This window comes from Ptychodera flava, chromosome 12 (assembly GCF_041260155.1).
Source record: "Ptychodera flava strain L36383 chromosome 12, AS_Pfla_20210202, whole genome shotgun sequence".
NCBI classification, from domain to species: Eukaryota; Metazoa; Hemichordata; class Enteropneusta; family Ptychoderidae; genus Ptychodera; species Ptychodera flava.
In genome coordinates this window covers 15139688-15155218 of record NC_091939.1, presented here as the reverse complement: position 1 = coordinate 15155218, position 15531 = coordinate 15139688, and the positions used below count along the sequence as shown (strand labels likewise).

Sequence of the window (15531 nt, the reverse complement as noted above, 5' to 3'; positions counted from 1 at the left end):
TACACGAATAAAGTGCGCCGCGTACCGGAGTTCAAATCCAAACCATGCGGGTAAATTTGACATATGGGTTTTGGTTATTTTTCAGGGGGGGGGGGGTCATCAGTTTTTTTCGTCTGACAAAGGGGGGGGTCATCATTTTTTCACAAAAAATGCAGGGGGGGTCTATATTTTTTTGAACACCGGTGACAAGATTTTGCCGGCCCCCCCAGGCCGTAAAAACTGAACGCTCCCTTAATGGGGCTCATTTCAGTCATTTTAAAAGATCTTAGGGTAAAAATCATTTAACTTCTTAATTTAAAGGGATATAGTCGTCGGAACTGCGCCTGTGCGAGTTTCTTGTTTACAAACAATGTATTTCGTGAACGATATCAAGATGTACCTCATCATCACAGCTGCAACATTTAGATTATACGATAATAGATTATGACAGACATGTTTAACTGTCATCAATCACAATTGTGCTTTGGATACATTGTTGCCATGGGTCGTATGGGTCCCATACGACCTTTGAGCGCAGTTCCGATGACTATATCCCTTTAATAGTCGAAAATCGAAAATAATTGTTCCCCATAGAGTTAACACAGGGATGACAGCCATTTTGAATTTAAAATATCAGTAAATGTGAGGTTATTATTTCTCTAGCACCGAAATTTTCCCGGTGACCCCTGATTTTTTATTCTTGATTTAGTAGAATATTTTTGAAAGTTTCATTGAGGAAAATTTGAGCAAAGGTTCAAGGCTTTACTTTCGGGACCCGTACTACCTTAATAAATACTATCCAAAGATCATTGCCCCACCCCCATCGCTAGAGATGGGAGAACACGCAGCAGACAGCCAGAAGTACATGACGCTGATGATGGGCTTGTAACTGAATATATGAGGGTGACTACTGGGTTCATGCCGTCAATATATCTTCCATATCGCTGTACTGACGTGACATACCATGGCCACATGAATGCTTTTTTGTTTTGATTGATGGACAAAATGAAACTTCTTCATTAACTGTGAAGCAGGGTTGGATTACTCTCTCCGGTTAGTTACGGTCGTCAATTTCTTCTTTCTTGTGGGATGGTTTTCATAGGAGACTGACAGATAGACGTCCAGAGATAGTCGAACCCAAATACACAACAATGAGACAATCACGTGGACCCATAAAGAGCAGTTTATTTGATCATTTATTACCCTATTTATTTATTTAGATGAAATAAACAAAAAGTGACAAACACAAATTTCTGGTACTTTATCGTCTAACCAGGCCGAAAAGAATAAAAGCCCTCAAACAGTCGAAAACTGAGTATTCTCACCATTCCAAAGTTTTGGAGGATAATGAAACGCTAATTTGGTGGAAAACTTTGATTTCCTTCAGTGTAGAGGTCTAATATACATTACAGTATTTTGTCTGGAATAAGATAACCTTCGAAAAATTCCTGTTCATCTTGCGTTATATTTTGAGTATCATGTAACTAAACTCGTTAAAAAAAGTGATTTTCGCTTCAAAATCACGTACTTTTTGCTTGCAGTGAATTTCGAGCACTATATTTCTTTTGTTTACACGGGGGATTCGTAAAATACCTTTCCTTAATTTGTTCGCAACATATTCATCGCTCCATTAGCGGTAACTTTCGATGTTTCCATTGCACAGATAGTGTGTTTCTTGTGCCACTCGCAAGATCATTAATGTGGAAGTGTTGGTTGTTCAACCTTTTCTACCACTAAATATGCGTGATGTCAATGGTATTGTTGACGAGTGCATGAATTGTAGTCCGTCAATTATGATATTTCGTAATTTATATTACATTGTGTTTTACAGAATGCATCAACTTCGCACGGTAGTTAAATGCAAGGCATTTCAACGCTTACTTCAGATGGAAGAAAACGAACTTGTTCGCTCGGACAGAGCTATTGAAAACACAACCAAACGTGACAGCTATTGTTCCCCAACTTATCTGTGGTTAAAGTCATCAGAGCCTCGAAAAATCGAATATGAAAATTTTGCTCAAAGTACCTAAAACTTACCTATATTTGAAATTCAAAATGGCCCCAGCCCCCTGTTCCAACTCTACGGGGAAAGTTAAACTTTCTCTTTTCACAAAATCGAGACGGTAAAAACTTCATTTACTCCTGAAGCTTCTAAGCGACTCCAATCAAGCAGCAGATAACACAAGTATTTTGAAAATCTGCAGAGTCCCAAAGAAACAGTTACCGCTGCTGGCATTATTATGTTCTTTGTATTAATGTGAGCAACCATATACCGCATCACTAGAAATAGAGTGATCAGTCGTCAAATGTTTAGTAAAATTGTTCACAAGGCATATAACTGTTTAGTACTTCAACTGTGCCAATATATCATATGTTTGGGTCTATACCAGAAATTGCTTCATTATATGTTAAGTTTTGAACAACATCGATCTTAAAGTAAAGAGAGCAGAGTTTTTTGAATTACCAGCATAGAACCAAAACAACAGCGACTTTGCCTCTCCCCCTCCTCCCAGGCCTCCTCAAAAGTATCAGTAAATCTTAACTGTTTTCAACTATACAGTAAAATGGAAGGGCACGCCAGGACATGCTTCAGAAGGCATCTGCTTTCCCTGACACCATACCTAATACTTCCGGTGTCTTAACTTCCAGGATATAAGAAATTCAGGTGATTATTGCATCAAATTCACAGATGACACACCCTTTCACTGACCTTTACCCATATGTATATATTCAATCCCAGGGAATCCTGGTCACAAAACCACAACAAAGACATTGGCAAGTAATATTTATTGTTGTTTATTTACAAAATCGGGCATAGAAATAGCACTTGACACTTTGTTTGTTATCAGATATGTTACACATAAGGCAGTGTTCATTGCCCAAATTCATTGCTTGCTAGGATCCATGACAAATGCATTGTCCCTATGACCATTTTGTCAAAACAGTTGGGTTGCAAATGACTGTTCTTTTGTTTTTGTGTTCAATCTTACAGATATAGGCATCCTTTTTGAAAAGTTCCATAATTGGGAATTGTTTTGACACCATGACGATATTTGCTGTTTGGTCCATATATGGAAGGAAGCACGGGTGCAATTTGACTACAACATAATTGTATGTTTCCATTCTTTGCAAAATAGTATACAATAACAACAGATTTGCTTGAAATGAGGCCAAGTAAAAAAAAAATGTTTCTGGCTGACCCAAGACATTGTTTGCATTTTCAAAAATTTCTAGTAAATTCTCTAAATTTTACCATATTTTATGGGTTGAAGCCAACAAAAAGAAAAGTACAGAAAATATTCTCTTTCAACCTATCTACCCTAATTTTCAGAGGCATGTTACTGGAAACATATTTTTATTTGGTCTGAGGTGAAACCATTGTTTACTGGAATCCCAGTGTACAAGCCATTTTGACAACAACACTCACTGATAACATGCCAGATGGTACCTATAGTTTAACTTCATTCTTTTTGGTAGAATGTTCAGGTATGAGCATTTTCAGTTTCTGACTGCCAAAGAACCAATGGATTTACCCATGGTTTTCACCTGGTAGAAACTGCATGGCTGAAAAATTTCAAAACACTGCAGCCACTGTAATATTAATGTGCAGCAAGATCCTTTGTACCTACATTGCATTTGAATAATAAATCTCATCTGTATAAAATTTGATTTGAGTGCCAAATAGGGCACGTGATGAAAATCGTGGACAATCCAACCAGCAAGTATACAGAAGCCTAAGCTCTGGTTTGACATATGAAGCAAATAGCAAGTCTCTAAATAGATATACTTTAATACATAATTTTGTACACTTCTAACTCTACACAAAAATCAATGAATGCAATGCAGTACACCTTCACATGTTTTAAAAAGTCTTTCATTCCATATATTCTTGCTTTTTTGTTACATATGTTCCGAGTATAGTACTTTTCTGTTTATCATTTTTTTTCTTTTGTATGCTAATTGCAGGTTCATCTTTTACTACCCAAGGCATGTCAAAATACCAATTATTTAGTTTGTCAACACAGCATCTCTACATGTAAAATGAACTGTTGTCATTTACATTTGAATTCTAGTCAGGACCAGAACTCACTTGTCAACAATAACAATGTGATTTACACATGTACAGACTGAGTCGTTAAGCTTAATAATGTGTATCTTAACATGCTGGAACAAGAAACTATGGTTGAATTTACAGAAATACTGTAGTGATAATCATCAAATGTTACAGCTGGCCCTTTAATAAAATTGTGTGATTTATCTTTATATTGGTGTAGTATCAATGTTTGATTAATTCTTGCAAAATAACACTCTGCTTCAGAAATTTATTGGCAGTGATAAAATTTCATTTTCTTTTCGTATTTACACATCGAGAACCACAACACTATATTGCTGTGTAGTACGTCAGACTGGATATAAGCGCCCTCTAAGGGTGAACTTCACAATGTTTGGCCTGAAGGAGACATAATTTCACTACAGAAGCTTTACATGGCCCTTTGTATTGAGACTTATTATCTTCAATGACCTTAGCACCTGTAAAATAAAAAAGAAACAAAGTATTGACACACTATGACTATTATGAAATTAATTACATTAAAGGTATACATAGACTGAAAGATTCCGTCGCGTGCGGGCGCTCCGGTGCACTGCGACCTACGACCCTTTAGGGTCAGTGCGCCGGAGCGCCCGCACGTGACGGAATCTTTCAGTCTAAGGTATACAGTCACCTGTAATCTAAATATGCCCATATACGGTCAAAGGGGCATTCCTTGGTATTCAAAATGCCCATGTGAGGGCACTGTTTTTAAAAAGTGGTCACCTGCTTAAAATCTGTGATTGGTTAGATTTTCTCTTTCCATGGTAACTGTGGCAAAATTAGATTACCGGTGACAGTATACCTTTAAGGTAAAATGTGCCTAGGAGACAGATATTCGGATTCTCAAATTTTTATAATTCTTTTCTGATCTACCACTTGTGGGGGCTAATTTTAAAGGTCTGGGAGTGGGAAAAGTTTTCCCTGTCTTAGTTTTTGGAAAATAAAAGTTTTATTTCCCCATGGAGTTAACACAGGGATAGCAGCCATTTTGAATTTAGAAATGTAAGGTATTTTAGTGATGCAACTAATTTTGGTAAATGTAAGGCAATTTTTTCCACTAGAACCACACTTTGCACTGTGACCCCTATTTTTTATGCTTGATTTGGTAATAGAATGATTAAAATTTTCATTGAGGAAAGTTTGAACAAAATTTTAAGTCTTTCAGTTTACAGGCACATACTTCCTTAAAGGGAACAATAATCATAATTGAAAAATAATGAAAGTTTATCAATCTGACAGCTTAATCATACATTTTCTCCTCATATTGGTGGGAATGTACTGACAAATACCTTCATAAAAACTCTGTATGGCACATTTTCAAGGTACATTTTATTCTGCATGAAAGACTTGATATTACCTTCAGTTTAGCCTCTCCTGTTGCACCAGTTATCCTCATACTCATTTTACTCATGTCCTGTGTTGTCAGGGGCTCTTCATTTCGCTCTTCTCTGAAGTGTTGATAGAGCCTCTGGTAAACCTACAGAATGTGGCGTGGTATTTTATTGATTTTACCTAACTAGCAATGAAGTCCTTTTGAGCAACGTTTGTTGTGCACGTGGCTAACTAAACCTTTGAAAAAAACCAAAGAATGCAGTTTGAGCCTAATTGCAGAAATGAAAGGGGAAATTTTGACAACACATTATGCTCTAAAAACGCATCTACAACAAACTGAAAATCTACACACTTTCTCTTTGCTTTCATCTGTAACAAATATTGTTATGCCTTTTATGGTAAATAGAAATGCATACTATAAAGCACTCAAGACTCGAATATCAAATCTGAGGTTCGAACATTCCTGCCAGCCTTTGCTCATTATAATTTATCAGGGTATTGTTATCCTCGTCGCCATAAGTTTACACACACCAAACTTCCAATGTATTTAGGTATACCGCTGGTGATGTTGTTGTATTCTTACATATCTGATATCACATTCCCCCCGTGAAGCCGTCGTTTTATGTAGGAAGTGAATGTGGTCATGAGGAGTCTACGTACGAGATAAGCTCAAGGGGTCATTCATTTTGACCCAAGGGGTTGGTAACGGTCTGTGGGTTGGTGAAATAAAATGTGAATGGTACTACTACACTCTCATTTGTCTCACGTGTCATTTATTTAGAATAATATATTTTTAACTGATTTCATTTTCACATGCGGATTTTTCATCAGTGCTAGCCTTCCTCAAAAATGCCCACATAGAATGAGTCCCTTTATACAAATGGTATGAACTGCAATCACTCCAAGCGCGCGAATATTGACCTGTAATGTTTCACAAAGTACACGCGCGCACTCTGTGCACTGACCAAGCGACATGTACCAATTTCAAGTGAAGTACTGCGGGACGAAAATATTACTTGTGTGCCTGATTAAGGAAAATATCTCAAGTTTGAAAACGGCTGAATTTAAAATTCAGTATCGGAATAACGAAGGAGACACTATAAAGTTATCCAACAGTGAACTCGATGTCAATGATTTGTATTGTAACGGTTGCTCAGAAACTCTTCCGAACGCAGAATAGGCCTACAAGCAGGTAAATTTAGAGGTCGTAGAAGATTTCTCTTATCAAGTACGCGGCAAGCAACTCTCTTCAAAATGACGTGAGTTGGAAGAATATTCGTTCGCTTTATCCCGGCTTCATCAAAAAGTGTACTTGCAGTGGATCAAGGCTTGTTACCATGTCGATGTATCGAACGACACGTTCTATGTTTTGCTCTGTAACTTGTTCTGCAGGTACCTGCGATATCCTCTTGTAACTATAGTTCAAATCTCGTTTAAAGATGTCGTATATAGTTCTGTGGGCAGGGCAAGGAATCGATGTCACAGATTTCACTATTTAAAAGCTCCGCGCGAACTTCGCTGGCTGTCATCGATGGCTTCCTTGTTTTCAGATACTCGACATACTCGACAACATCTGCGGAGCTTTACACTCAGTGTCAGTTTTCGGACAGGGTAGTGAATTTCGCCCAAAGCCGTTTCATAAATGACGAGCACTACGAAATCTTATTATCATACCTTTCGAAACTTTATTGTGTTTATCCTCAAACTGCTAACACCGACAGAAGTGGCATTTAGGGGGTCAAAGTTGCCAAATTTTTGACCCATGTTGAGTGCGTAGTAATCGGACTGCTATCGCAATAATCGGACGTCGTATTTGGAATATGATTATAGGGGCCAAATACTGATATTTTGAAACTTCGAACCCCGATTTTCAATTTCGTTGTGTTTAGAAAACTATGTGGAAATATTTCGTGATAATTAGTTACGTTTAATCCATGGACGACGCAACTGTATTTCGACGTGTATAGCGCTTAGATATCGGACACGGGCTGTTTCTGTGTGTTGCGTTCGACATCTTGTATCGTACGGTGTGGCTAACTTCGCCAAGTTTGTAGCCCGAAATAGCTTCTACCGAAAAAAAAAAACTATCCAAAACAGGACAGTAGCGTCACCTGACTTAATATGCGGTAGCATGCCTTGTAAAACGCTATCAATACGGAGCGAAGTGAGTACAACGAACAGCATGTCCGAAAACTGAGGTCGTCCGAAAATCACACTGAGTGTACTGTGTGGGCGTCCACTTGCTCTAGCCGTTACAGTAAGACCGGTTTTCTTGAATCGCCTCAAAATAGTTGCCACCACTGTTGATGCCGATATATTTTTGTCCTGAGCAACAGATCTTATAGAGTGTCCATTCAGCCAAAGCTGAATTATTTCAGACCGCACTGTCGGGCGAACCCTTCGCTTCGACGACATGTTCGGTGGAGATAGTTTGTGCGCGGGACAGACAACGTAGTGGTTGATACCATTTTATTAGGGTTGGGAGGAATGATCGGTAGTAAGTTCACATGTATATTTTTTAAGGTTATAGGCCTACTGGTGATTAAAGACGAAAAGCGAGAGAAACAAAAGATAAAGCAGTGACACTCGGTAAATGATACAAACAGTAAGAAAATGAACAAGAGTCATTGATTTAATAAAATTTTATTTTTGTGTCCTCATTCAATAAAGTGGAATATTCCGTCCCATCTGTACAGCCGCCACTTTTATGGCCAGGCTCAGCTCCCGGTGGAATTCCAGAAGCGTAAACAGCATGTGTAATTCTACCTGATTACTTGGGTGATTACATGGGAATGTAACAACATCACCAGCGGTATACCTAAATACATTGGAAGTTTGGTGTGTGTAAACTTATCGCGACGAGGATAATTGTTTTACCGGTATATTCATTCACAATCAATTTTCGATCGGGGGTGAAACATAACAATTTCTTCTAGAAAAGGCTTACACTCAAAGGAGTCACTCAGCCAATTTGAATTAGATGTTTCAAGCTTCACACGAAATATTCTAACATTGTTACTTTCATTTGCTATCACTTACTCATTGATGAGTTATAAGTGCGACTAAAAACCAGAATCGATATGGTCAGCTTTCTGAGTTCTGAACATTAACCCTTTGAGCGCCAAAGTCAACTTTTGTCACCTATATTTAATGTACCCCAGTTAAATTTTTCCTGACTTTTGCCAAAATTTTGATGAAAACCTGTAGCCGATGAAATGTGATGTCTGTTTGGTCAAAAGTAATCAAAAAAATTATAGAAAAATTCATAAAAATTGTTAAAATGTTGCACTAAAATTTTGGTGGGAAAAATTACAGCACTCAAATACCAGACAACATTTACAATAGCTGATGTTTGCAGCCACTTATCCTTCATGTCACTTCTGCTAGTTTTAGCTTGCCCACAGATCGACACCCAGTGAGTGAAAATGAATGACACTAATGCACATACGATTGTGTTATTGTAATGGTTTTTAGTATTAACAAATTAAATTTCAGGGTAACTTTCCACTTTAAATCTTGTCAAAGCAAGTGATTTCAATTATGTGTGAAATAGAAGTAGCATTTCTAAAGCCAAACTACACAGCTAACACTTACAGTAGTCTCAGAAAACTGCAGACAACTTACAGATGGGAAATTTGCAACCACGATTAACATTAAATAATACGGAGAATACATGCATCAAGATGGAGAAATTAAAATTTTAACTGAATTGAGACAAGTCATGTAGATCAGTGAAAGGAGTATACAACCATTTTCAGTAATAGAGCGCGAAGCCACTGCAGTGTACTGCAATAAAACTGCTCACACTAATTAGTTTCAGCTGTAGCCGTGGCCACTTTGGTGTCAAACAAGGCTACTTGATACAGACAAAAAGTCTGCTTGTACAAAGGCAAAACTAGCTCTGTCTGAGGCTCGGGTTGTAAATGAGAGTTTACGATTGGCACCCTGTGTTCAAGATTAAGATACAATGTAACATTACCATGCCCTGGTCCATGTACAAATCTTTTTTATTTCAACTTCCCCAGACAAACTGTCTGCATGGGACATACAATGTTGTCGACTTTGCCAGCTGGCTACAGCTGAAACTAATTAGTGTGAGCAGTTTTATTGCAGTTCACTGCAGTGGCTTCGCGCTCTATTACTGAAAATGGTTGTAATTAAAGAAAACAGTGAACATTACAAGATACAGTACAACACAAACCCTTACCCTATTGACATCTTCTAGTTTAACTCTGCCTCTAACTAGAGAGGAAACAGTCATGAATTCCTCTTGACTAACTTCTACAAAGTCACCCTGAGATCTCCTCTCAGCTGGAATGACTTCTGATATTCCTGTAGAAATTTTAGGAAAAGGAGCTTTAAGTTTTGATGGTACTTTGAGATTTTTTTCCTGGAAGACAAATACATTTCCTAAGTCCCCTGTTGAAGTATGTTAACATACAAAGTTTAAGTCTTGATGTGTGTGCAACACATGACGTTATTGTTGATAAATGAATTGTGGTGCAAAAGTTCACTTGTGGAGAGGTCATATACAAATCCCTTACTGCTAGCAACTTTTTGCAAGAATATATTGATTGTACAGTCCAGGGTAAATTGGCAGCAAATTGAAAGAATGAAAAAGTAGCTGACTTACTTTCTGTTGCAGGAGGACTGTTTTCACTGGGAAATGCGCATGCTCCTTCCTACAGAAAACGTGGAAATTTTCAGTCAAGTTCACTTTTGGGACACATCTTGCAAGAAGCAACCATGTAGTATGGACATGTCACTGTATTTATTTAAGTCTTCACAATGTGCCCTAAACTGTGTATAGACTAGCTAAACACATAATATCACTGTTGCAGGGTTTTACATGACGCGCATTTCTGCGTCCTTTACGCATAAAACGGACGCAGGACCCCTCAAAAACTAAACCACGCGTCCCTTGGGACGCAGCAATATCTGTTGCTGGTGTACACCTCACGAAGCTGCTGAACACGTAAAACACATCCCAGTAAACCTTACCGACCCCGTACTTTAATGGAATGCTCCATAGTGCATTGGCCTCCACTGTTTCATAACCAATGGTAACCGCGGAAACAAATTCTATTGCTGTAAAAAGTTACTTTCATTTTCGGCGGCGCAGCAACCAGCACCATGCAGGTTTGGTCGAGGCCGAAACGGCAGCTACGCCATGCGATACTGATACATCAGGTCCCCCGACCAAGTCAGCAAAATTACGAACATTCAACAGAAGTTGACTCAATAGATTTACTATAAATGGCTTCGATATTCTGAAGAGCGAAACGTCATGAATGCGGTGTATGTTTGAAAGCGAATGTTACATGCCGTTCATGGAAGGTTTTTGTAATTTTCAACATTCAACTCGTCATCAGGACTCGAAAAGTCATCTCACAAGCGTTAAAATCCTAAGCATGAGGACCGGCAGTTGCAGGGTAAGAGCACAGTTATGAGTGGAGTGATACGTAGCGGTAAGAGTAACGAACTCAAGGCGTACGCTGCACAATTACGTACTGTTTACCTGATCGCTAAACGTGACCTTCCATGCGATGTATTCACTGACATCATTCATCTGCAGAATCTGAACGGCTTAGACATTGAATATTACAAACGTCCTCAGATAGTTATGGAGTTTGAAGAGTGTATTCAACATGCGATCGAGAAGTCCCTGATTATAGCATACATGCAAGTGACGTCATCGGTATAATGTTGGATGAGACTTGTGTTGTGACATTTCATTCATAAGAAACTTGCAATATATGTTCGATATATTCAGAATGGCGAGGCGAATGTTTCTTTCCTCTGTAACCAGCAAATTACAGATGCCACTGCTGCAGAGATCGAAAACGCCTTGATTGAATTTTGACTAGGAAAGAAATTGTGACGCAGCCGTGGACAAAATATGTTGACTAGGAACAGACGGGGCGGCCGTAATGACCGGCCGTTTGAACGGGTTGGGTGCAAAATTAAAAGCCAGAAATCCCAACCTTGTTCAAGTGCATTGTGTTGCACATCGATTGAATCTTGCTGCTTCCCAAGCAGGCAGAGATATTGAATATTGCAAAGAATATCATAATATAATCCATTCATTGTATAAATACTTCATTGACTCTAGTGTGAGATATGACAAACTTAGGGAAATTCAATCTCTGTTGAATGGGAAAGCAAAACAAATTACTGAGGCTACATCTGTTCGCTGGCTGTCGGTCGAATCAGCTGTCAAGATGTTTTCATCAGTTTTTAGCCAATTGCCTTGGCACTTGCAAGTGACAAAAAAGGGGGAAAGGCTGATGAGCTGTTGAAATTTATCTCTAATTCATTGTGTCTGCTATTCACTGCCTTATTGATTGATGTTCTTACTGTCATTGGAATTTTGAGCCTTACATTTCAGAACGATTCTGTCAACCTCTTATATCAAAAAAAGTGTTCAGTCTACTAGGGACACACTGGATAGAATGACTAATGATTCACACACTGTCAGAGACGTTTTTAATGATTTGGGTGATGTTCCTGGCAATGGTCAGAAAAACACATACAAAAACATTCAAAATACTGACAATCAGCCACTCAGACAGAGGTTCTGTGATGCAAGAGAAAATTATATCAACAAACTGCTGCAGAATTTAGATAGCAGATTTCCAGATGATGAGATGAATATTCTGGAGTGTTTTGATGTGATTCTCAACCCACACAGATATCCTGACAATGTGGCCAACCTACCTGACTATGGGGTCAACCAGCTTGATCAACTGTTGAATCATTATAACAATACACCAGGTATTGATGCTAATAGAGCTAGGGCACACTTTCTTGTTTACAAACATTCACAAGATCTCATAGGGAGGCACTGAATTTTGATATGTTATATCAAGCTGTTGCTAACTGATTTTACAGAGGAGTATCCTGATTTTGCCATCCTAGCTAAAATTGCTCTTGTCATACCAGTGTCCTCTGCCCCATGTGAAAGGGGCTTTTCAGTACAAAATGCCATCAAACAGAGGGCACGAAATAGACTCAATCCTCAAAGGCTTAATACTAGACAAATGTTCATCAAACTGGTTGGCCCCATCATAGATGATTTTGACTTCAGGAACACTGCTAGGTTATTTGCTGAAGAGCTGCTGGCAGAGTGTGAACTCAAACCTACTTGACTCGCTAGGTGAATGCCATTTCAGAGTATGAAATTACTTACCTTCTTGTCAATTTGACAAATTTGAATATTTGTTCAAATTTCACGTTGTGAACTTGTCATTAAAGTTATGAGATAATATCATGAATAATGTTCTTTGAATTGATCAATGAGGGCCCTCAGTATAAACTAGAATTTTCATGTAGGAATTATTTTAAGAAATATGCAACTATTTGCTGTGTGTTTTAATACTAATTGAACACAGTGAAGACCATGGCATGATAAACAATAAAATATTTTTGTGAAATAAATTGGGACCCCCATATTTTGATGTAGGACTCCCATTTTCTAACACCAGGAGTCCCAGGGACTCTCAAAAGTAAAAAGTGATGTAAAACCCTGACTGTTGTCACACTTACATCTGTTGGCTCATCCACTGTAGGCCTCTTCCTTCCATCAGTGTTGTGTGGTTTGTCTGATGACGTGTCCTCCTGTGACTCAGGGGCAACATGTAAACCAAGCAGAGACTCTGCAAGCTGTACCTCTTCGCTCTTTTCTGGCGCCTGATTATTGTGGACAATATCAAATGTGTGACCAAATTTAGTACTCTGTCACAATAAAAGCCAGCATAGCCTACCTCTGTATAGCAAATGCAGAGAATTTACAATGCTATAGGGAAGGACCGTGTCATGCATTGACAGGGACTGATCACACTTTGGGTCACATTCACTTCAGCAGAAGCTTGGTTATCACAATGTGATGGGTATTTATTAAGAGGAATAGACAACAGGATTATTCAGCTTGTTCATTCTCTGGTTTCATTGATTTTAATGATCAAAGCTCATAATTTGTAACTTCCATATCTAATTGTACTCTACAAACAAAAGCAGCTTGTATTTTATTTTTGTCATGTATTTGTCACCTCTGTTCCTGTCTGTTCTTGAATCTTCTGTAACGTCTGACAGGCCAGCTGTAGCTGTGACTTGAAGAATTCTGCCGCCTCTTGCTGTGCCTTTTGGATTTCTTCGGCTTCTTTCACTATGTTTGCATACTCCTTTTTCACACTCTGTAGTCTTTCAACCAGATCTTTTGGATTGGCCTGTGTGTTGCCATGGATTAATTGTTATCGGAACTTTGTACATAGATAATCTGCACTCTTTCTACACATGTATTCAAACATCACAATTTCATTGCATAACCAAAGACTCTAGTTTTTCTCGAGGGTCTATGGCATAACCCATGAAAGGTGAGGAGTCATACAATGTTCTGCAGGGTGTGAAAAGGGCAAAAAATATTGATAATGCAAACAACAGTTAAGGTACCGTTATCATAGCAGCTTCTTGTTCATATATGGCAAATAAGAGCTTTAGAGTGCTTGACTCCAAGTCCTAGCGAACATGTCCATGATCAACATTGATAACTATGGATTTGGGCCAAACCATGGATAGGACTCCAAGTCCTAGCGAACATGTCCATGATCAACATTGATAAATACGGATTTTGTCTAAACCATGGATGTGAAAAGGTTTTAAATAAACAACAAAAATTAACAGCATACGGTCAATGAGATTTATTAATGTGGTACTAGGCATATATACATATACATATCTATTTCATACCTGACTTGATTCTTGAGACATCTCCGAAAATTCTGCATCTAACTTTCTGGAGACATAATTCAGGTCAGAGTCAGCCTTCTGAAACTGAGTAACACAAGGTATTTTAATACTGAATTAAGTAAAAGATGGACTGACCTATGAATGTGTTGTCTCCATTTGACATCAGGGAATAGCCGTACAGTACATGTATTGCAAATCAATATTTTGAGAAATTCCTAGATAAAAACTAGGTCACTAAGGAAGTTATCACCCACAGTTGTGCCTTCTATCATCATGAATGGTCTCAGTTGTGATAGTTGTCTCAGCATCTGATGACTATGACAGGCAGAAAACAAGACCTGTGTGTAGTTAGGAATCGTTGAACACCATTGTGTTATGTGTCATGTAATATATGGACAGTCCTCGTCCATTTTAACCCATTTCTGGTAAAATAATCCACAGAAATCAAGGTAATCTGGAGATCATGTGACCCACGCCAAAGTGAAAAACACCATCACTATCAGTATCAGTTCAAGATAGTGAAAGCATGTTACCATATTTATATGAGTTTTATATGAGTTTTATAGGAGAACACAGCAAAAATCATGTAAACTTTCGAGTCCTATAGTGGTGAAGTCTGTGAAAATATTTCACACGGGGCATGTTTTGTTTTGCTGGTTTCACAAACTCACCTGATAGCTACAGACTAACCGGATAGAAAAAGCCTTGACACATCTCCCGTTGCTTCCTTTTGGAAGTTGTATTATTTCATTTTTATATTGATCTTCATATAGTTGCAAGTTAATCATCAAGGTTAATTCGTCGAGTCATTCAGGTCATTCCGTCACGCACTACATCATCTATTGAGACTGTAGCTTCGCGTAAATGGATTTTGATATAAATGTATTAAATGTATTATTAGCCATGCCAGGGGTTTACAATATAACAGTATCACCAGCATTTGCAACTGATCAAAACATGTCAGTTGGACGTCTGATGAGGCCTAGACACTAATTTAAAATGTTGTAATACACCACTTGGGCAATAATTACCAGAGCTTGCAGTTTATCAACGGTATTGGCCATTTCTTCCATATTTACCGACTTTGGGCTGGATTCCAGTCTCACACTATTAAATTTCTGATACCTTCGTATTTCTGTGCTGTTTACCTTCAGCTGTACAAATGAAATGTCTTTGCAGTACGTCGTTCGCTTCGACGGTGCGTAAGAGCGGAAATTTCCCCAATAACGTATTTTCTGATACAAACAGATACGTTATATATATAATTATATAATTAACAATTTTAGTGGGTTCCTTTGAAAGCAAGTTTTATTCCATTTCCCGATAATACGAGACCGATGACTTCGAAATCGACACTACAAATACTCTATTATAATCAGTTT

At 38.2% G+C, this 15531-nt stretch overlaps 1 protein-coding gene across 1 annotated transcript; it reads right to left on the bottom strand.

Moving 5' to 3' along the window:
- Positions 1-2759: 2759 nt before the first annotated feature.
- On the bottom strand, positions 2760-15318 carry LOC139145119 (SKA complex subunit 2-like). The gene is made up of 8 exons (XM_070716077.1): positions 15181-15318; positions 14150-14233; positions 13453-13629; positions 12950-13093; positions 10038-10086; positions 9612-9736; positions 5430-5549; positions 2760-4509 (listed from the first exon to the last, which is right to left on the bottom strand). Exons 1-8 carry the CDS (start codon positions 15220-15222, stop codon positions 4450-4452), a joined length of 801 nt encoding a protein of 266 aa, XP_070572178.1. The 5' UTR covers positions 15223-15318; the 3' UTR covers positions 2760-4449.
- Between the last annotated feature and the right edge of the window lie 213 nt (positions 15319-15531).